Source organism: Mirounga leonina, unplaced genomic scaffold, assembly GCF_011800145.1.
Source record: "Mirounga leonina isolate KUSES-001 unplaced genomic scaffold, KU_Mleo_1.0 Mir_178, whole genome shotgun sequence".
NCBI lineage: Eukaryota > Metazoa > Chordata > Mammalia > Carnivora > Phocidae > Mirounga > Mirounga leonina.
Window position 1 is genome coordinate 21935420 of NW_023270464.1, and position 22437 is coordinate 21957856.

At 47.1% G+C, this 22437-nt stretch overlaps 2 protein-coding genes and 1 pseudogene across 3 annotated transcripts; 2 read left to right on the forward strand and 1 right to left on the reverse strand.

Annotated features, from left to right (window-relative positions):
• Window positions 1-2501: 2501 nt before the first annotated feature.
• MRPL46 (mitochondrial ribosomal protein L46) lies at window positions 2502-11988 on the reverse strand. Its single transcript, XM_035024101.1, has 4 exons — window positions 11655-11988; window positions 9986-10175; window positions 9055-9228; window positions 2502-2885 (listed from the first exon to the last, which is right to left on the reverse strand). The coding sequence occupies exons 1-4, from the start codon at window positions 11937-11939 to the stop codon at window positions 2635-2637; spliced, it is 900 nt and encodes a 299-aa protein (XP_034879992.1). The 5' UTR covers window positions 11940-11988; the 3' UTR covers window positions 2502-2634.
• Window positions 6619-8567, forward strand: LOC118023146 (annotated as a pseudogene).
• Window positions 11989-12060: 72 nt separating the features above from the next.
• Window positions 12061-22344, forward strand: MRPS11 (mitochondrial ribosomal protein S11). 2 transcript variants are annotated; one of them, XM_035024100.1, is made up of 6 exons: window positions 12061-12332; window positions 12447-12569; window positions 17791-17889; window positions 20006-20135; window positions 21103-21168; window positions 21834-22344. In XM_035024100.1, exons 1-6 carry the CDS (start codon window positions 12268-12270, stop codon window positions 21939-21941), a joined length of 591 nt encoding a protein of 196 aa, XP_034879991.1. In that variant the 5' UTR covers window positions 12061-12267; the 3' UTR covers window positions 21942-22344. The 2 variants fall into 2 exon arrangements, with proteins under 2 accessions (XP_034879991.1, XP_034879990.1); XM_035024099.1 differs by lacking the exons at window positions 21103-21168; window positions 21834-22344 and having other exon boundaries at window positions 20006-20641.
• Window positions 22345-22437: the final 93 nt, after the last annotated feature.

The following is a 22437-nucleotide window of genomic DNA, read 5'->3' on the forward strand; positions in this document are numbered from 1 at the left end:
CTTCTTCATCAATTCTGTAAAACAAAGGGGAGGGTGGTGCCTTCCCAGCATCTTTCTTTCCACTCCATTTCCCTAGACAGCCTAACACAGTGGAGACGCTAATAGGGGTTTTTGAAGCTACTAAACCAGCCTCTAGTCACAATAAAGGAAGGTACTTCCATAAAATTTCCGGCCTTTTTCTTAAGGTAATTCAATCCTGTCCCTGATCACTTCAAAATATTAATGTTCTGGGGAAAATGTTATAGGAACTAACCTAATTTCGGGTTATTCTGACACCATTTCTCTATTTACCAATTGTATATGTTATTTCCCATTAAAGAAACAACTTTATACCAAAACAGAGCATCTTAAAAACAGTCGTTAATTCTGGTACCAATTCCAATGCGTGAGTTCTTCCCACACAAAAAGCAATTCTCAGATGCTAGCTGGGTGTCCTACAATTCAGCTCAATTCTGACACCATCTACCTGGAGACAGCATCAGATCCAACAGGTTAAGGGCTCAGTCCTACAAGATACCCCCACCCCCACCCTGCTCCCCCAACCCATGAGATGCCAATCACCTGTCCAGGCACCTGTGCTTCTGAAAGAGGTTCAATCGGACGTTCCAAGGACCCTCCCAACTTGGGTTCAAATACTTTGCTAGAATGGTTCACAGAACTCAGAGAAACATGTTACTTACTAGAATACTAGTTTATTATAAAAGGACGTAACTCAGGAACAGCCAGATGGAAGAGGTGCGCAGGGCAAGGTAGCGGGGGAAGGGTGCAGACCTTCCATGCTGTCTTGGAGCGCGACACTCCCCCCAAATCCCCAAGGGGTCACCAACCCAGGAAGCCCTTTGTATTTTTATGAAGGCTTCATTTCATAGGCAAGACTAATTCCATCATTGGCCATCGGTGATTGAACCCAATCTCTAGCCCCTCTCCCCTCCCAGGTCAGGGGGTTGGACTGAAAGTTCCAACCCTCTAGTCACATGGTTGGCTTCCCTGGCAACCAGCCCCAATCCTTAGGTTACCAAGGGGCTTTCTAAAACTTGCCTCCTAAACATAATGAAAGACACCTTGATTGCTCTCAGCACAGGAAATTCCACAGGTTTTAGGAGTTTTGTGCAAGGAATGGGTACAGAGACCAAATATATATTTCCTACTATAAATCACACTATCAGTCTTGAATACAGTCTCCACCTCACTCTGGTGATTCCTTCCCTTCTAGACTAGAGGTCCCTGAGGCGAATATGCAGCATAGTTCACGTCTACAACTCACCCCAAAACCCAGAAAGAGAAAAGCACCCCTGGTCCTATGTCTGCCCTCTCCTAGCACCCATGTTTCACTCCTGGGGCAGCACGACTGCCTGTGAAATCAGCAAGCCTCAGCTCGGGGACGTCTCCCCTCTGCAATGAGGTTCAGGGCAAGGAGGACATATCAGGACTAGGCACCTCAAGTTCGATCACAGAAAGCAACCTCCCCGACCCTGAGTGAGAACACAAGGCTACATCGGAAGCAGAAACAGAAATCCCATTTCACCAGCTTACATCACACAGGCCAGCTGTCTGAGGAAACCAGGAAGCTGGGATCCAAGATGCAGCCTGGCTACTGGGACCATTATCCTGCGCAGGCGGAGGCATGCCTGACACCCGCCCTCCCTTCCACTCATTTAGCAAATGTTCACTGAGTGCCTTCCGCGTGCCAGGCACTGGGACCAGTGATGACTCAAGCAACACAAGGGGATCGAGAGCCGCAGCCCAGAAGCAAGAGATCAGCCTTCTCCTCCTGTACCATCAGTGACGTCAGACTCAGCGGAGTCCCATCTAGCCATGATTTCCCATTTGTAAAATGGAGGGGACAATCAGAGCCTGTTTATTTCACACAATTGTTTCAAAACAGATAGGACTAAATTGTTTAAAAATTGCTTAAAAATTAAAAAAGAAAGAAAAAAAAACAAGAGAAGAAAAGGGGGAACCTGAGTGGCTCAGTCAGTTAAGCACCTGCCTTCAGCTCAGGTCATGATCTCAGGGTCCTGGGATCGAGCCCCACATCGGGCTCCCTGCTCAGTGGAGAATCTGCTTCTCCCTCTCCCTCTGCAATCCCCCCACTCCTGCATGTGCGCGTGCTCTCTCTTTCTCTCTCTCATAAAAATAAAATCTAAAAAAAAAGGAAAAAGAAGGAAAAAAGGAAGAAATTTTCCTAGGCTAGGCAAATACACTTTCATATCAAATACAAAGTGAGGAAAACACAAAATGGCTAATGGCTAAGGAACTGCATAGAACTAGTTTCTTTGCATGAGCCTAGAAGCTTTCACAGAACTCGGGGTTTTTAGAAAGTCAATTCATTTCCTTCGGTTCTCTCTTTCTGGGTCCAGGAAGCTAACTGATTCACTATGAAGTAATGCAAGACTCAACTCTCAGCCTGGAAACAAGGGAAATCACCCTAAGAGACGGCTCTCTCTACACAGGGAAAAGCCAGTCGTCCTCAAAGGACAAAATCAGCCGAGACCCACAAGGTGATAAACTTGTTTATTTCTCTGAATTTAGTTGGCTGCGTGCTGTTCCCTGCAAAGACGGGACAAGCACATAACGTCCTCGAGGTCCCGACCACAGGCCTGGTCGAGTATTGTCCACTGGCGGCCCCGCCCATCAGAGGTCCAAGAGAAATCTCCTAACCTGGGCCAGGTACTTCGGTTTCAAATAGTCACCCAGCTCCTCCTTACAGACCCAGACATGATGGCCCTTCTTCCCGGTCTGGGAGAAGTCTCCAGTTAATAGCAGTGCTTTGAAGAAGAATACTTTGGCCCCGAGGCTACTCTCTGTCCGCATAGCTTGAGGGAACTTGAACTTGTAGTGGCCACAGGGGGCATTTCCCAGGAACTTGGCTTCCAGGTTGTTTTCTGAAGGGAAGAGGGGAACATTTGGGAGATGAGGATGCACCCACCTGTTTACTCTGGCTCCTCAAATCACGGGGTCTCTGTGAGAGCCATTTCCAGCGCGAGGTAAAGCAATCCCTGAGAGTGAGGATGAGGGTCATTCCTGAAGAGCCTGTCCCCCTCTCCATCCATGGGCTCACGGGCTCTAGATTCACTGGGTCCATCCCATGTGCCAAGCTACTGCTCTCAAGACTGAAGTCAGCGATGCCATTCAGAGACCACTACCTGGAATCAGAGCACCAAGCTTCTAGACTCTGCTCAGCCACCGTCTGCTGATGAAGGACCAAGACACTTAGTATCTGTAAAGCAAAGCTCATTAGCCTTTCAAAGGGAGTGTCATTTGAAAAGCATAAAAAGGACCCAATTTGACTTCTGTGGGGTGAAAACATTGTAACCAAAGTTAAAAGACAAAGACAGATGGCTGGATATTATCTAGATCTATAACAAAGGGTTAACAGCAACCGAGCCATTCCAAAAGAAAAGGGGAAAGGACAGATGAATGACAGCATTTGGAGAGCCAGCTAGCTAAACAGGAAAAATAAAGCTGGATTCCACCAACCTCAGTCCTCACATCAAAAATGATACCACACGGATCAAAGATTTAACAACAGAAATTTCACTTTTGTAAAAAGACTGTGTATTCTGGATGGTGGTTTCATGGATGTTTAATCTTTTCTGAATTTTTCTGTATTTTCAAATTTTTCATTAAAGGAAAAAAAAAACCCGAAAGAGTACTAGAAAAAAAATGTGGGACACTTTCCGTATAATTTTTGAGAGGGAAAGCCCTCACCAAGACACAAAATTTTAAAAATCCATAAAAGAAAAAACTACTGGGGCGCCTGGGTGGCTCAGTTGTTAAGCGTCTGCCTTCGGCTCAGGTCATGATCCCAGGGTCCTGGGATCAAGCCCCGCATCGGGCTCCCTGCTCGGCCGGAAGCCTGCTTCTCCCCCTCCCACTCCCCCTGCTTGTGTTCCCTCTCTCGCTGTCTCTCTCTCTCTATGTCAAATAAATAAAATTTAAAAAAAAAAAAAAGAAAAAAAGAAAAAACTATTTACATAAAACTAAATCTTTTTACAAGGAAAAACGAAGCATAAGAGTCAAAGGCAAAATGGCACACTAAGAAAAATATTTTCAACACACTCCACAAAGGAAGGGTGTCTTCAGGTGTAAGAAGTACCGAGGAAAAAGCCAACAAATCTACAAGAAGAGTGAATTAAGCATATGAACAAGGAGTTCAGAGAAAAATAAATACCACTGACCTATAAACTCATTAAAAGGTGCTCAATCTTATTAACAACTAAAGAAATATAAATTCAAACAACAACATGTCATTACTGAAGTCCCAACACTTGGGAGCTATCCACTACCTGTCAAGGACAAGAGAAAAATGGGCACTCTCACACCATCGGGAGGGGGAGAAATTAGTGTGAACCACTATCTTTGGCAAGAGTTACCAATTTTAGGGCGCCTGGGTCTCAGTTGGTTAAGCGACTGCCTTCAGCTCAGGTCATGATCCTTGAGACCCGGGATCGAGTCCCGCATCGGGCTCCCTGCTCAGCGGAGTGTCTGCTTCTCCCTCTGACCCTCCCCCACTCTCATGAGCTCTCTCATTCTCTCTCTCAAATAAATAAATAAATAAAATCTTAAAAAAAAATCCTTTAAAAAAAAAAGTTACCAATTTTAATTATGCATACCCTTTCATCCAGTGACTCTGCTTCTAGAACTTGATCCTCCCAGATACATTTCTCTGCCCGCATGCACAAAGGTGACTACACAAGGACGCTCATTACAGCTTACTTGTAAAAGCAACAGACTGGTGAAGTGAATGCAGTACACGTGTATTATGAAATCGTATGCTGGGGTTAGAAAGCGTTAAGGTATGGCTTCACATGCTGATAGACAAAGATGCTTAAAAGCTGCATAGAAGAGAAATGAAGGTATATAACCATGCTCCTACTATGTGGGGGAGAAAAATCAGATGAAGTATGTATGTACTTGCAATTTCTAAAAGGATATACCAAAAAAATTAAATAAATAAAAAATAAAAGGATACACCAAAAACTGTTAACAGGGGATGTCTCTGAAACAAGAAAATTACTTCTCACCCTGTATTACATTTACTACACACTGTTTTGATAATTTTCTTTTCACCATATATAACGAATTGCTTCTCTCAATAGTAAAAAAACAAAAGACAAAAAAACCCACTACTGGCCTCAGAAGAGGAAGTGATATATGATGTGAGCTCACCTACAACACAAAATGCCAATAGGGGGTATCTGTGAGTGGTGGAATTACACTGGCTTTATACTTTATACTTTCCTGAATTTTCTCTTTATTTCACTGAATATATACTTATTTTTCTATAATCTGGAAAAAAAAGTTAAAAAATATAGTCAAATCAAGAAGAAAAAATAGTTCATTACAAACTGGGTAAAAAATCACAAAGAAATGCAAGTAGCCAGTAAACACATGAAAATATGGTCAATCTCACTAACAATCAGGAAAATGCTAATCCAAAAGAGATCATTTTGTACTAACTAGACAGGCAAAAATTAAAGAGACAAGTCCATGTGTCGGTGTGGTCTAGACAAACGGGTATGTACATTCTGCAGGACAACTGGACAGTACCCGTGGAAAACTTCAATGTGTTCATCCTTGACCATTAATTCCACCTCGAGGAATTCCATCTTGCAGGACTTGGGAGTGAGGTGCCAACGGGGAGGAAATAAATGGGACTCTTTTACATGTATGTATATATATACACATACACATATTTACATTTTTTGAGCTTTTCTTGGCCATTTTAATTATTTTCTATTATTTGCCATTTTAATAACTTTGCAATAAATCAACATGTTTTCTTCGTTATGCACCTGTTTAACAGTGGTATGTCATTCGTAGGTCTCTCATGCCTATTTATTACAGCAGGAACGTTACAAGGAGGACGGTGAGTTCCGAGGCGGAAGCCCTTTCCACGTGGCACACGGGAGGGAGAGCAGAGCATCCATCATGTATGTGTGAGGGAAGCTGAGCATCTGAACAGTGATCCCGGTGAGAAACCCACATGCCACCTCCTCAGGGACAGCTGAGGCCGTGGGAGAACCGCGAAGATCCCCACCCACTCCATTCTGTCTCGCTCCCGCTCTTGCAGGCCACACGGGGCCCTCGTGGGGAAGGAGCAAGGGGGCACTCCGTGCTGCTGCTTCGTTAGCAGGTGCTGGTGACAAAGGGCCAGTAGAGCGCTGTCGATACTGCCAAATCTACATGCTTAATAAACACTCAGCGGGCATCTACTGCGAGCTAGGCTGAGAGCTGGGATGACAGGCATGATACTGCCCGTACCTTTAAGGGAGTCAGAATTCTAGCTGGGGGGGAGAAATGTGTCAATACACAGATTACAGGCAATGGAGTAAGTGAAACAGCGTGTTCTCCACTAGAATGTAAGCTCCCACAGAACAGGGGTAGTGTCCTGTTCCTCACGGTGACCCCACTGCCTGGACAGTGTCCAGCAAACGGGAGGCTCGGAGTAAATGTTCGCTGCATAAAGGTTACGGGAACCTAGAGGGAGGAGTAGCTCTGTCTACATGGAGGCCTGGAGAAGGTCCCATCACAGAAGGTAAAATGTACAAGCTTAGTCTTCAAAACTGAGTAGTCAGACCAAGGAGGAGTAAACTGTTCCAGTCAGAGGCCAGGATGCCACAGAAGAGATGCATGAATGACCACATTACTGGAGGGATGAAGAAGGTCTGCGAGGTTGGAACTCAGACTATACATCAATATGTGGTCAGATGGAAGACTGGCAAGCTCAGGACCAGAGCAAATGTATTTGTAGGTCATGCTTGAAAGTCTGACCTTTTATGGGAAACCTTCTAGGCAGAATAGTGTTTGAAAGGTCATTCTGGAAGCACTGAGGGGCATGACATGAAAGCAAAGGGGAACTTATTTAGCATCCACTTCAGAGGTCCAGTGCCATGGTTCTCAATCACTGTGACTCCACTCCCCAGGCAGTGTCTGGCAATGTCTAGGGACATTTTTGGTTGTTACACTAGGGGGAGTGGGAATGGGCTAGCACTACCAGCATCTAGTGGGTAGAGGCCAGAGATGCTGTCAACCATCCTATAATGCTCAGAACAGCCCCCACAAAGAACCCTGGCCCCAAATGTCAACAGTGCCACGGATGAGAAAACATGATCTGGTGAGAAGCAAAAAGGGTGACAGCTACCACTGTGGGAATAAAGAAAGAAATACTGAGAACAGACCAGGCAGGACTCGAGAACTTCGGGATGTCACAATGAGGTCAAAGATAACTCCGAGGTTTCTAGTTGGGTAAATGTATTGTCAGGCCAGTAAGCACGGCTGCAAGGATAAGAAGAGGTGCAGGCTGAGAGTGGCAGGGTTGTCAATTTTGAAAGTACACACTAAATTTTTAAATCTCGGCAAGGGACAGGGAGAGCACAGGGATGGTGCCTGCCAGCCCGCATCCCCAGAGGGTATTTTAGCAGATGTGTGTTGAATTGAATGCGTGCCCCTCAAGCCAACCATTTTAAGATAAGCAAATAAGCCTCTAGGCACTTTCCAGGTGGCGGCCCCTGTGCTGGGCCCTGGGGCAGAACCTAAATCACAGCAGAAACAGCTTTATCAGGGATAACAGATTGTCAAATACTGAGTCACCAAGAAATCTTCCTCAAAATGACACCAGACTGCCAAAAAATGAAAAATGTCCTCATTTTCAAAGAGACACTCAAAATTCAAAGTCAATTTTAGAAGGCAGTGGATTACCTAGACAGAGACATTCTGAGAGACCAAGTACTTCTTCAGGATCTGAAGTATGGGCTAACGAGAGAATCATGAGTGAAAGGCTATATTCCAGATATGAAAGAACTAAACACACTTCATGTCTTTTAAGTTCTCAGCACAATGATGTTGCTTAAAAAAAAAAAAAAAAGGATTAACTCTATGCAGAGCAGATCAGGAAAAGATCCATCCTATGAAGAGGTGAAATAAAATCCACTTCCTCAAATAATCCATATATTAAATTAATCAAAAACATGGGAAAAGATAAAGCCAAACAGCAAATCATGATCATTTTTATGAACAATAAATAATGAAGCTTTCAGTGGTGTAAAAACTGAAAAACATTTTACTGTAAATACTGATGACTGGAATCCTGTCTGAACTGTTCCACTCGTGTTCCAAACAGAGACAGAAATGGCACTAAAGAGAAGGTGAGTAGGACCCACGATGGCTACCCACGACAATAAAATCTTACAATCGTGGGCTCAAGGGAAGATGTGGGCCAATTAAACCCGAGAAGGTACTAGAATTATCTATTCCTGTGGAATATGCCAAACTGTGGAAACCTGGAAATGAACATTCTGTACTTTGCTGGGGAGACAACAAGGTTTACTGAGCAGAAATTGAAGCTCTCCATTTTTCAGGTACAAGAGCAGTTGTTAAATTTGCTGAATGAGGAAACCACAAAGATGCACCCTTACGCAACACCGACCTGCTCAAAGAGAGGCACGAGAGGAGGAAGGACCTATAACCAAACTCTTGAGTTCTGCAGAGGAGGTAAAGGCCAAACAAGAGGATCTACTCAGCCAACCTGACAGTTTTACCAACCTCCCCAGGCTTGGAGCTAAGACCAAGCAGAGTCTTTATGAAGGAGCCATTGACTAAAATTTCCAGATCAAATCCTGTTGTCAGACCTCATGCTTTCCCTTCAGAAGAAGCAGCCACTGTGGTGGATGTTATTATTTAGCGAGTGAAAAAGTAGATTTTAGGAGGAAAAAAATTCAACCCACACAAAGGATGGAAAAAAAATATGGAGTTCAAGAAAGCAAACACTTTTTACAAGTAAAAGAAAGAACTATTTCTTCTACCATCAATAAGACCAACATGCTATATTATAAAGAAAGAAAGAAAAGAAAAGAAAGTTTTAAAATCTCAGTGGAACAAAGTCTCTCACCTGATCTAAAATTCTTTCTAGGTGAAATTTTTATCGATTTCAAAGTTCCCATTAACGACACACTTCCAATCCTTCCAGCCATCCTCACAAGTCAGTCTGCAAATCCCACGGCTGAGTGTGAAGGGAGTCTCGTGAGCTTCAGATAGAGGCAGAGAACTCACCTGAGAGTGCGGCCAGGGTTCGCTCCGCTGTTCCCCGGAGGGTTTCCCCGGGCTGCCACTCTGCCTGGGGAAGCATCCAAACATCCTGGTCTCCAAGCTTCTCCTTGACCAACAGAACAAGGTTCCTGTCTAGCTTCCGGTGCAGTGAAGTTCTGTCATTCTTTTTATCGGCTTCTGTGAAGAAAAAGGGATCAGAGAAGACAAAAAGACGGTAATCTGCTAGAACCAAGGAGAAGAGAGTTTTTAGTCTTCCTTTAACGTAGAGCTATAACCTTTACCCTCTTATAATCAAATTATGACCCTGACCTATCTCTCTAATTCAGACTCTTTAAGGGTAGAGTCTCACAATCTTAAGAAAACTACAGTGTAAGAAGACAAAACCAAAAGCTGAACTTCTCCTTTGAAGAGCACAACGCAAGGTACTTTGAGCCGTTGGAAAAGAAGCTATACCCACACTACTTCAAAGACAACTACTTCACTGGCTTTGACACTATTACTGACTTAACTTGGCCCCACTTTCTCTGTTCTTCAGTCTCCATCTGTGAAACAAAGGTAAGAGAACTCAATCCTCTGCTTTAGGAGAGATTTCAGATGAAACACAGGAAACTCTAGTGGGAAAGGCTTAATTTCCCCCCACTCTCACTCCCAAACTCGGAGGTAAACTCAGATAACATTCATGAACTTTAACTGAGAGAGAATAGGTTACCACAACACCCTTACCTCCCACTCAAAACTAACATCGGCCTTTAAAAATTATCTTAGGCTGGAAATGAGGAACAGGGAAAAGAATTTATTTTTCTTCCACCTGAAAGAAGTTTTGCAATCATTTGCTACTTAAAATACAAAGCAGGGGCTAAGCAAATGTCCTCTGTCTGGGAACCGAAATACCCCCCTTTTCCTTCTTTCTTGCTGGCCTGAAAAGACCACAAACCTGTTATGCGAGCTCCAGGTTTGAACTGTAGAAATTTCTGCTCCCATACATCTTCTATATCCTGCACCAGCAATATATTCTGTTCACCTTCTTCTTCATCATACAAGTCAGCTTTCTTCTTTGCCAGTCGTTCGGCTTCATCCAAAGCACGAAGCTCATGGTCCGAATACATACTTCTCTCTACCTCAATCTGGGAAAATTAAAGGACAAAAAACAAAACAAAACAAAAAACAGGCAGAATAGAAAACAGAGCTATAGCACATTTGACATACTCAGAAGTTTATCACCCAGCATAACCAGACATACAATCAAAACACCACAGAAAAAAAAAAAAAAAGAAGGGGCGCCTGGGTGGCTCAGTCGTTAAGCATCTACCTTCGGCTTGGGTCATGATCCCAGGGTCCTGGGATCGAGCCCCACATCAGGCTCCCTGCTCGGCGGGAAGCCTGCTTCTCCCTCTCCCCCTGCTTGTGTTCCCTCTCTCACTGTGTCTCTCTCTGTCAAATAAATAAAATCTTTAAAAAAAGAAAAAAAGTCACCCGCACTTTGGGCTTGAGTTACATTTGCTAAAATGTTAGAATGTGATTGGAGGTCAAGCTGCTACAAAGAACAGAGGACTGGGACAGGCACTGCCTGCCCACTTAACCACACTCCAGTCCTGTCAGTCCTTGATCTCACCATGGACCTCCCTGCCTCGGGGAGTTTACAGATGTTGTTCCTTTTTCCTAGAATGTTTCCCCTCATGCTCGTCTCTTAGGAGATTCCTACTCATCCTTCAGATTTCAATTTAAATATCACTTTCTTAGGGAGATATTCCTTGACACTCCCCATAAAATCAAATTAGATGTCCCCGTTAAAACTTTTTACAGTACCCTGTGTCTTCCTTTATAACACTTAGCAGGCTCTGCAGTTATATAGTCATATGATTATCTGGTTATTGACCGGCCCACCTCCACTAGACTGAACACTCTGAGAACCAGAGGCATGTCTGTCTTATTCATCTCTAACACTTAACACAGTGTCTACACAAAATACGTGATAAATGATTATCTATAAAATAATAAACTATTTACAGAATAAGTTTATAAACCAAGTAAAAAGTACGAAGTGAAGTTTAGAGCTCTCAGCAGCCAACACAGAAAACATCTCAGATTCTAAGGAAACAGCAACCTTCAATCCCTACCTGTTGGGATTTGAGCCCCTCACAGCCACTACACTGAATATTTGCCCGTTTCCTCACTTGCCACTCACACAGACAGACTTTATCACTGTCACCTAATAGATGTGCCCACTACCGTCTCCGAAAACACCACATCACAGACTCTCTCCTCTCTACATTATCGACTACCTACGAGAGGAACTAAGTCGTCTTGTCACCACCGCATACCTAGTGTGTTCAATGAAAAAGAAAAGCAACTCTAAAGAGTTGCCTAACGTGACAACAAAGACAGCCAATGAAAACAAACTTATTGAACACCTTCTATGTACCAAACCAACCCAGTAAGGTGGACACCGATGCTCAGGTTGAGTACGCTGAAGTTCAGAGAGGTGAAGTGACTTGCCCAAGGTCACTCAGGCCGGTGCCGGAGTCGGGATCGAACCGTGGCCCACGTGCTTCTGTTGGTTCCCCAACAGCACCTCGAAGCCGCGAGCCGCACCTCCATCCTACCTGTTGTAGTAGAGCCGCCATCTCTTCCTGCAATGGAGTCAGCGGCTTCGAGACCAGCGGTGGCCGCTGCAGGCACACCGCGCCCAAAAGGCGCCATGGAGACCCGCTGCTCGAGGGTGCAGCCGCAAGGGCCAGGCTGCGAAAACGCAGGCTACCGGCCCAGAGCCCCTCGAACCGCCGCCCGCCCTTCGCCACCCCAAACAGAGTCCGCCTTATGGACGCCGCCATTCTTCTACCCTCCCACAATGTACCGCGGCTCCCTGCGGGGTCCTGGGCCAATCCCATGCTCCCACAAGGCAGCGCGGGAGCGGCAAGACGGAAGGAGTCCTGTCGGGTGAACAGTTAGAACGAACCATTCCAATATGGAGGGGTGGGCGAAGATCTCATGTTAGGAGGTTAGGGGAAAGGGAGGAAATTTCCGGTTGCCACTCGAAACGATAGTTATTGTAGAGCATTTGAATGGGAATAAAAATCTTTAGTGGGCCTTATGAAGAGGACTGAGATGACTTTCCTTCTACGCCCTCCCCCACAAGCGCTCGTGGTGCGGGCCGCTGCGGCTGCGCCGGGCTCCGCGGCCGCCGCGGACGGAAGCTGACGGGGGTCAATCCAAGTCATGCAGGTGGTACGAAAGACGGGGTCTTGGTTCTTGCGGTCGTGGGCTTGGCCACCGACGCCCAGGTAAGAATGATCACACACACACACACACCCGACTGCGCTCCTGCCTGTGTCCCTGAGCCGCCTGGACTGCAGCGGCCTTTAAGCCTGACCTCACCGAGCCTTCCTTCTCCGCAGGGTCGTGGCCGGGGCGCCGGCCTCCACCATCCACACCGGCGCCCCGCAGCTGCAAGACGCGGCGGCCAGTCGGGAGGTTGAGGAGAAGGCGGCGGCTCCGGCTTCGAGCCGCAGCAGCTTCAGGTGAGGGCCACTTAAGCCCAGCTGTCGGGACACCGGCACGGCCGTCCAGAGACCGAGAACCAGTGAATTCCCAACTTTGCCACTTGACATCTTTGGGACCTTATGCAAATTAGTACCTGAGCCCCAGCTTTCTCATCTACAAATGGAAAGGATGCCGAGAGAGTTTGCGAGGATCAAATGAGATGAGCCTTGGCACAAAGTGGGCGCTCTGTGAACAGTTTGATGAATGAATGAGCGAATGTCGGAGGTGTATAGTAAATATCACTTTTTCCCTCTGAGAGGGGTATCACGGCAGACCAACAACCTTCCCTGGGCCTCGGATGCAAAATGGGAGTTGGGGGGCAGGGGGCGCTACGCTGTGGTGTAGATTATTGAGTTGGGGCAGGGTGGATTTTGTGCTCAGCCCTGGGGACTGGCCCATTGCTCTCCATCAGTGCCACGACCCCTATGTGCATTCACATCCATTTAACACGTTTACCGAAAACCTGTTTGGTGCCAGGCACTGTGCTAGGGTGCTGGGAATACAAATACATTCTTCCCCCACGAGTAGGTCACAGGGTACCGGGGAAAACAGACATGCAAGCATTTTCAGCATAATCTGGTCAGTAGTGTGCTGGAGGTAAGAACTGGTTGCTTGGAAGTATGAAGGAATGAGTGTCTCACTCCTGAGGAAATCAGGCAAGACTGCTGGGAAGATAATGTGGAGCTAAGAACTGAACTGAATGAGAGTTCAGCTGGACAACATGAAAGAGATGATTTTAGGCAAAGCTAGTATTCTGTGTAAAGGCATGCAGTATGAAAGCACATGGTATATTCAGGTGTCTGTGTGATGGCAGATGAGGCCAGCAAGAGAAGGAATCAGAAAGCTGAGGGTCTTATCTGTAACAGTGCGACTTTCACACTCTTCCCACTGTAGACAGTGGGGAGCTCCTGAAGGAACTTAAGCCAAGATCCTGTTGGAGTCATTCAACAACATCAGGCACTGTTTTAAGGCATTAGGGACACATCAGTGACCAAACACCCAAAAAACCCTGCCCCCATAGAACTTAAATTCTAGTGGATAGGGGGCAGTAAATAGAAAACACGTAAAACATGAGGGTATGACAGATGGTGAGGGTGTGTCTAGTGTTTGGGAGGAATAGCAAGAAGGTCAGTGTGGAGGAGTGAAGAGTAAAACAGGAGATGGGGGAAGGGGATGAGTGGTGCAGCAGATACACGGGGTGCATCTGTTCCGGCTTGTAGGACTTCGTGAGGACTTCAGCTTTGACTCAGAGTGAGATGGGAAGCCACTGAGAATTTTGAATAGAGAGTTGAAATGATGTTGCTTCATTTTAAAGAGTCCCTTTGGCTGCCGTGTTGATATTGAACTGTAGAGAAGTAAGGATGGAAGCTGGGAGACGTCTTCTAAGCAGTTAGAAGATTTTTGAAATAATCCAGGCAGGAAATAATGGTGGCCTAGACCAGGATGACAGCTTTTGGGGTAGGACATACAGAAAGTGGGACCAACAGGATGTGTTCATGTAAGGTGTGAGGAAAGGAGAGGAAGGAAGGAACACTAAAATTTTTGGCCTAAGCAGCTGGAAAGGTGGAGTCATCATTTCTTGAGATGGGGAAGGCTGCAGGAGTTCGGCTTTGCTTAAAATTAACATCCAATGGAGATACACTGTAGGCTTTTAGAAATGGGCTTCAGGGGACTGATCGGGGCTAGAAACACATATTTGGAAGATTCATCATATCGATGATGTTTAAAACCACAAGACTGTACAAGATCATCAAGAGAGTAAAGGTAGATAAAGAGGAGAAGAGGTCCAAGGACTGAACCCTAGAGCCAAAGAGACAAAGACGGAAACTCCTGAGAGGTAGTAATAAAACCTAGAGGGATTTTTTTTTTTTTTAATGTAGTTCAAGGCTGGAGAGATCAGCTGTGTCAGATGTTGTTATGATAAGTCATTGTGCTGATGACAGAACTGCTCATTGGATTTAACATGGTGAGTTGGTTGGTGACCTTGCCTAGAGCATTTTTGGCAGAATAATAGGGCTAAAGTCTGATTGGAGTGAGTTCAAGGAGAATAGAAGACAGAAAGAAACGTCAAGTGTAGTCAGTTCTTTGAGAGGGAGTAGAGAAATGGGCAATAGCTCAGGGAGGCTTTGAGATAAAGAGGTTTTTGTTTGTTTGTAGGTTGGGGAAATGACAGCATGTTTTGCTGATGGGAATGATACGGGATGGAAACATTGCTGGAGTGATGTCCTTGACAAGTGGAGCATCATAAGAGGAGAGAAGGCAAAGATTGTGGGCACAGATGTTTGGTAGTGGAAGCTGGGAGAAACTCTGATTGCTTGTATTTCTCTACGAAGGTCATCAGCTGGCCGTGAGGAGACAGGAGGGAAGTGGAGGCTTCAGTAGACAAAGGAAGGTATAAAGTAGTCATCCAGGAGAGTGGAAGGATAATTGAATTGGGGACATGCATCCAGTACTGAGGGCCCACTCGATGTTAGAAGTCATTAAAATAAAGCAGTAGTTTTCAGCTGGGGCAATTTGGCCTCCAAGAGGACTTTCAGCAAGATCTGCAGGCATTTGGGGTTGTTACAACTCAGGACAGTGGAGAGACAACTAGTGGGTAGAGGCCAAGGATGCTGCTGAACACCCCGCAACACGCAGGCCAGCCCCTCACCACCAAGAATTACCTTGCCCAAAATGTCAATAGTGCTGAAGTTGAGAAACCATGCTATGTAGAGACCAGTCAACATTGGTGTGGATTTTTCTCTAGCCAGCTGTGCAGAGGCATGCCCAGGCTCAGAGTGGCTGGAGAGATGGATTCAGCCAGAGTTGGGGTTTGCCAGGAAGGTACGATGAAGTAAGAGGAGGCGGAGGACTGAGGGGGTATGCAAGGGAGCGATGATAATGATTGGTCATGAAACTTACTGGAGGCCAGGAGAGAAGAGAAGGCCTGGGGGTGGTGAGGGAAAGTGAACCAGTGGGAGAATCGGAGCGCTTGGAAGGGTTCCTGGAGTGGGGGTCGCATGGGTGTGCCTGGAAGTGCTGCTTGAAACCAAGGTCATGATGAAGTTGCAGACATGGCAATGACAAAGGCCAGGTATGACCACAGGAGGAAGTAGCCAGGCTAGGATAGAGGACACAGGATCATTGGAGAAAAGGAGGTCAAGAAACAGAAGCCATATAGTTGGAAGGATCTTACGGAAGCCGTACGTATAATTATGACAGGAGTGGTGAGCCAGGACTATCAACGCTGCATTTTTCTACATTTATTTGCATTTTTAAAAAATCATCTCTAGCCACAATTAGAAAGTGGGTTGCAGACTGTGAGGCCAGGCTTTCTTTATCTGGGGATGGAACTACAGCGGACCCGGCCCAGGTCCCAGCGTCTGGCGCACTGTCAGGGTCTGTTTGGCGTGGTTGCCCTCCCTCCCATACCTAAGCTGCTTGCGGTGGAAGTCAGCCCTCCCAGACCTTCAGCGGGAGAGAGAAGAGGCTGTTTTCAGTCCTCAGCCCTTCTGAAGAGACACCGTGTGTGCTGACCCCTCCGTTTTCCTGGTTGTGAGCATGGGTATGAAGAGGCAGCAGACCAATGTCGGAGGGCTTTGTCTTTCCTTTGTCTGGGCCTCCTCCTGGTGAACCACTCTTTCGTTTGTACATTGGACCTGGTCGGTTTAGAGGCCTGATCTTGTCTGTGCCTTTAATTAAATGGTTCAAGTTCCAAGTCCTCCCGAGTTCAGAACCCTTGCTGTATATGAAAGCATTACACTAGTATGGTCAGACTTTAGTAGGCTTAGTTTTTGGACCCCCCCCCCCCCCCGCCCGCCGAGTCAGTAGGGGAAATGATCCCTGGGGAAATGATGATGTCCTCTCAGAGCCTCGTCTACTTTCCATCTTGGCTTGTAGGTTGAAAAGCTGGCAGCCTGCTGAGGGGCCGAATCATCTCCAGATCAGGCCTAGCAGGGAGGAACACACTTGTAACTCTTGAAGACCATTGCGTTATTTTCTGTTTTGTTTTTAAAAACATCTCTAGGAAAGCAGGTGGGGCTTGGCAGCAGGATGGCTCTCCTCTAATATAGTATTTTCTAAACTGCAGTCCGTTGAATTTCAGGAGGCATGAGGAGGTATAAAACAGGTCTGGTGCGTATAGGCAGGATGCAACAGCAGGCTTACTCACGTCTGGAATGTTGAAGGACAACTGTATGTTTGAATAAAAGGAAGGACAGCGTTGCAGACTGGGCTTTGAATTGAGGCAGGTCTCCTAGGCCCAAAACCTGGCTTCCCTTGCTGACCCTGTTCTCCTATTTGTATCTCAGTTTCTCCAACTGCACACAAAGAATACTGACCTAAAGGTAGCCAGAGGACAGATTACACCGAGATAGAGAAAGATCTTGAACTCAACACAATGTCTAGATCAGTGTTCTCAACCCTGGGTTCGCATCTGGTTCACTGGGGATATTTTAGGAATAGATTCTCGGGCCCCATCCAGAAGTGAGGCGTGGCGATTAAGCATCAGAATCACGAAATTCTGCCATTCAGCCAGCACGGAATGCTACTGGTCTAGGCTAGAGGTTGGCAAACTGGGTGCTACCCCAATCTGGCCAGGGGCCTGGTTTTTTGTAAATACCGTTTTACTGAAACACAGTTACACGCGTTAACTTACTGTTGTCTGTGGCTGTTTTTGCACTCAAGAGGCAAAGCTGAGTAGTTGAACAGAGACTCCGTGGCCAGCAAACACTGAAGTATTTACTATCTGGCCCTTTACAGAAAAGGCTTGCTGACTTCTATCATGGGGGATGCTGGATTTTTTTTTTTAAAGTAATGATACTATAAGTATTATTAAAATTATTTTGTCCTTTTTTATAAAATAGAGAGTCAAGATACATCTGAAACCAGAAATAGAGATTTGACTTTATTTATTTTAGTTGCAGAAAGAGTGTCCCGTAGAGAGTTGAAAATACTGATCTGAATGTACTAGAAGGGACACAGGAAGGTAGGGAGAGTGGATTAAATGCTCTTTTTCTCCTAATGGAAAGTCACTAGGTGTGTCCAGAGTTGACACTCAAGAAAAGACCACCTCGGGCCAGTGTTCGTGGGTACAGCTACAACACCAGACCGACTGGGGGCAGCTACCCCAGGAACAGGTCCGGGGTGCAGCGCTGCTGGTTTTCATTCACTTAAAACAAAAAAACCTGGGATTTACCTAAAGTGTTTCTTTAATTACAGCATTTACCCTCCAGTTCCAGGACAGGAGAGCCCTCTGAGGTGGGCAGGAAAGAAATTCGAGGAGATCCCAATCGCACACATTAAAGCGTCCTACAACAAGTAAGTGGAAGGAGCACCTGGGCAGATCTCGGTGGGGGGTCGGGGGGGCTTCTTTCTCCTTCGTGGGTGAGGGCAAGCCCAGGGGCCTGCGTTCCGCACAGTAGTGTTGATGCAGGGGTCCCCTGGCGCCCCTCCTTCCTGTTTTGAGAAACCACCTCTGTCTTTATATAGTTTCTTCAGATTTCATGAAAACATGAACTAGGTTGGGCAGATCCTAGTGTTAAGCTTTCTCTGCCTGCCTCAAGACTAGTATTTCCTAGTTCTGCTCAAAAGTTGGAGAGAGTGTTTATTAGGGTGCATGTGTTAAGTGTCACTGGGTACTAGGGAACAGAGGATGGGTGAGATATACATGAGAGAGGTGGTTTAAGAGTCTATGATTTACTGACAGACTAACCAAAATGTAAATCTGCGAGTTAAGAATTGTCCCTTTGAAGCATTCACCTTGGGCCACTGTGCACTGACCTCCAACCTCATTGGGCTACGCAGAGTCGTGATTCAGTGCGTGACTTCCAGATGAGTGTTGGGGCCTTCCAGGTGCATGTTGGCAACAGAAACCTTGCTGACCTCAGGGACAGCTTTGCAGGCCGGCCCCCACTGGGAGATGGGCTCATTGCTTAGTCACAGCCTGCCCAGGAAGCGATTCAGAGAACCGTACAGGGACTGTCGGTGGTCAGGGATGGCGTGTGGAGCACAGCTGAGATGCCAGAGGATTCATCCAGCATTCATGTGACAAGCTCGAAGTGAGAGCAGCTGGGTTTCTTTTTTCCCCTGCTCAGGCTAATAAGGACATAGGTTAGCGCTCTCTGTGTAAGCGCCTCTGCTGAAGTTGTGTCAGGGACAAGCAGTTCTCCTGCGCTTCTGTTCAGCACGGAAAACCCGGGGAGCCCTGCCAGGGGGAGAGGGCAGTGGTAGCCAGGCCAACAAGCAGACGGTCCGGACCCGGGCCCGCCCACCGGCCCCCCCAGCACGGCTCCTCCACCTCCCTCTTGACTGGAGTCCTCAGGGAGCTCCTCAGACCAGAAGATTCAGTGATGTTGGCCACGGGGAAATGAAATGCATGTCTAAATATTTCTTGAAGTCAGAGATGACTAGAAAAGTTTCACTTAAAAAAAGTTTTGTGATCGTGGAACAGAGTGTCATTAGCATTAAAATGATCCAATATGGGAATATTGCTCACTTTTTTAGGTATGATAATGGTTTTATGGGATTTTTTTAAGTCATTATCTTTTAGAAATATATACTGAAATATTTACTGATGAAATGATGGTCTGGGATTTGCTTCAAAATAACCCATTGTGGAGGAAGAAGGGAGTAGAAACAGAGTTTATAGACAAGACTAAATTGGATAGGAGTTAATTCCTGAAGCTGGGCGATGGGGTCCATGGGTGTTCATATACTCTTCTGTTCATTTTCGGGTATATCTGAAACTTTCCCTAACAAAGGCCTTTTTTTTTTTTTTAATTACCTGATGTGAAACATGTAACTTCTTAGAAAAAAAGCCCGACAAAGGTATCAAATCTTAGACACTTCTTCTGGATGACATTTAACCACCCCGGATTCTGCAGCTTGTCTTAGACTCCTAAAACAAAATACCACGAACGGGGGGCTTAAACAACGGACGTAGATTCCTCACAGTTCTGGAGGTCCAGGAGCAGGGAGCCAGCGTGGGGGGCTTCTGGTGAGACTTCCTCTGAGTCTCAGGTGGCCGGCTTCACGTTGTGTCCTCTCATGATGGAAGGGGCGAGGGAGCTCCCTGGGGCCCCATTTGTGAGGGCTCCACCTCCACCCTGATGACCTACCCACATCCCAGAGACCCCCCCCCTCCAAATACCATGAGGTTTGGGGTTAAGATTTCAACATGAATTTTGGGGGGACACAAGCATGCAGTCCATACAGAGCAGTCCTTAGATGATATGACGTGTCCGTTTTTGATGGGGTGATTCTGACCTTTCTTGACACCTGCTGTAGGAGTTCGAAAAGCATTCATCTGAGAAGCTCAGAGGGGAAGTGGCTGAGCGCCCTTTTCCTTCGCACGTGGGCTTGCAGGGGCCTGGCTTCAGTGCTCTTACTTCCCTGACCGGTCGTTAATGTGCTGCGTGCCTCCCTGCTTCCCCAGCACACAGATCCAGGTGGTCTCGGCCGCTCACCAGCCCCTTGCGCGCACTTCCTGTGGCACGGAGGGCTTCCGGAACGCCAAGAAAGGCACGGGCATCGCCGCACAAACAGCAGGGATAGCCGCCGCCGTGGTAAGTGTGCTTTCTGGCTCCTTCTGTGGTGCTCTGGCCTCCGCATGGCTGATCGCCGTGAGGAGGATTCTCCTCGAAGCAGTGGTGTCCCACAGCTCTTGTTCGATGCCCCAGCCCTGGCGGCAGTCTGAAGAGGTCTGTCTCTCTCCTTCCCTCATGCGATACCGATTTCATTGTGAGCTGTTGCGGACCTTTCTAGAAGCCAATTGGCAGTATGCTCCTGTTAGTATATTTATTGACCATCTACTATACGCCAGACCCTTTACATTCATTACCTTAAATGCTCAGAAGACGCTCAGAATTGCCCGCGTTTTTGAGAGCCAGTTAAGATCCAGAGTGCTGCTTGCTTTGAGTCATTGGTCCGGGGCCCCGGCCTGTGCGCGGTCTACCATAGCGCCGGCCTTACGGAGTTCACGTTCTGCCCAACAGGAAGTATTTCCTGAAGGAAAACCTTGGCCTTCAAATGAAGCTTGGTGCCCCAAAATATTATTTGCTGTGTATTAATGATCATCAAAATACAATACAGATTTTATACACTTGAAATGTCAGTGTTAATAGTGGCTTCTGCGTGGTAGGTTGAGTGACTTCTGTGTGTTTTCCAGACTTTCTATAATGAATAACTGCGTTTATAATCAAGAAAGAAAATTTTAAATGATAACACTTAAAATTTTCAGTGATTTAAAATAACGCTTTTTAAGTGGGTTATTTAAGTGAGGCCTTAAAATTCTGCCTTTACTGAGAAAAATGTGAGCCATGTTCAGAAATCTCCATCAGGTGGCAGTGCTGCCCTGGGTTAACAGGGATCACAGTTGGCTGTAAATCTAGAATCCGACATGTGCGGTGCTCTCTGCCCGCGTCTGCCTAGCACCGTGACCATCTGTCCTTTACTGCCGTCCCTGTTTTCTGCCTGTTTACATATGTGGGTGTCTTCTCCCCGGAGCGCTAACCACTTGCTCCTCCTCTCCAGAAAGCTGCGGGCAAGGGCGTGACCCACGTCCGAGTGGTGGTGAAGGGCCTGGGCCCAGGGCGCTTGGTAAGTGGCCGGGAGGCTCTGCAGCGTGTGTGCTTCCTTCGTGAGAGTCAGGAGAGTAGACAAACCCTCTCCTGGATTTCCAGGATGGCTTGAGTGTCTTTCTGGTCTTCTAACCTACTGAGCTTCTCAAAAGCAAGCCCAGGTCACCGAGTTTAATTCATCAGACCCTTATGGAGCACTTGCTGTGTGCCAGGCACTGGGCATAGGAAGGTGCTCCGTGGGGGACTGTCACAAGTGGGTCCCCCAGTACAGACTGGTGGGTGTAGCGGTAAACTCGTGCCCAGGATGCTGGGAGCCCACTGGGTATATCCCCAAAGAGGTGACATCTGTACTAACTTTTCAAGAAGAGCAAGGCATTAGCCAGGTGTGCAACGAGGGAGGGGACATTCCAGGCAGAGGACACTACAAAAAGGTAATGCTTAAGGTGGGTTGGGATTTACAGGTAGTCTTGGTTTTCAGATCATAAAGCACAAGGTGGGAAGTGGCAGGTGCTCCTAGAGAAATGGACAGCAGCGAGGACGCGGTGAAGGGGTTTTGTTGGGAGTCTGTGGGGAGAGAACAGAATCAGGATTGTAGGGATCAGAGCCCCCACCCCGTCGATCTCCAAGCCCTCCGTGGACGTGCTGGGTCCATGGCATTTCTGCTGTGCCTTCTGCTCCTTCCAGTCTGCCATCAAGGGACTGACCATGGGCGGCGTGGAAGTGATCTCAATCACAGACAACACCCCCATCCCACACAACGGCTGCCGCCCCAGGAAGGCTCGGAGGCTGTGACGAAAGGAAGCGTGTGGCTGAACCTGGCAAGTCCCACCTCCAGCTGGACCTCATAGAAGGCACACCGTCCGAGCTCTCCCCAGAGCAGGGCTTGCTGGAGACCCCCTTGCGTGGCGGCCTCGCTTGTCCCTTCGACTGGAGACCGGGGTGCAGAAGGGACTCAAGAGGAGCCCCAGGGCAGCTGCGGTGCAGACTCCGCAACCAGGAAGCGCTGCTCTGCAAGCTAGACGCGCCTCTGCCTCCTGTCTAACGTGTGAGCTTTGGCTTGCCGAGTTGCGGGCAGTGATCCCTGTGGCCTTCCGAGAGTGAGGGCGCAGGGCGCCTGGGTGCCGCAGTCTTTTGAGCGTCTGCCTTCCGCTCGGCTTGTGGTCTCGGGGTCCTGGGATCGAGCCCCGCGTCGGGCTCCCTGCTCGGCAGGGAGCCTGCTTCTCCCTCTCCCTCTGCTGCCGCTCCCCCTGCTCATGCACTCTCTCTCTATCTAATAAATAAAATCTTT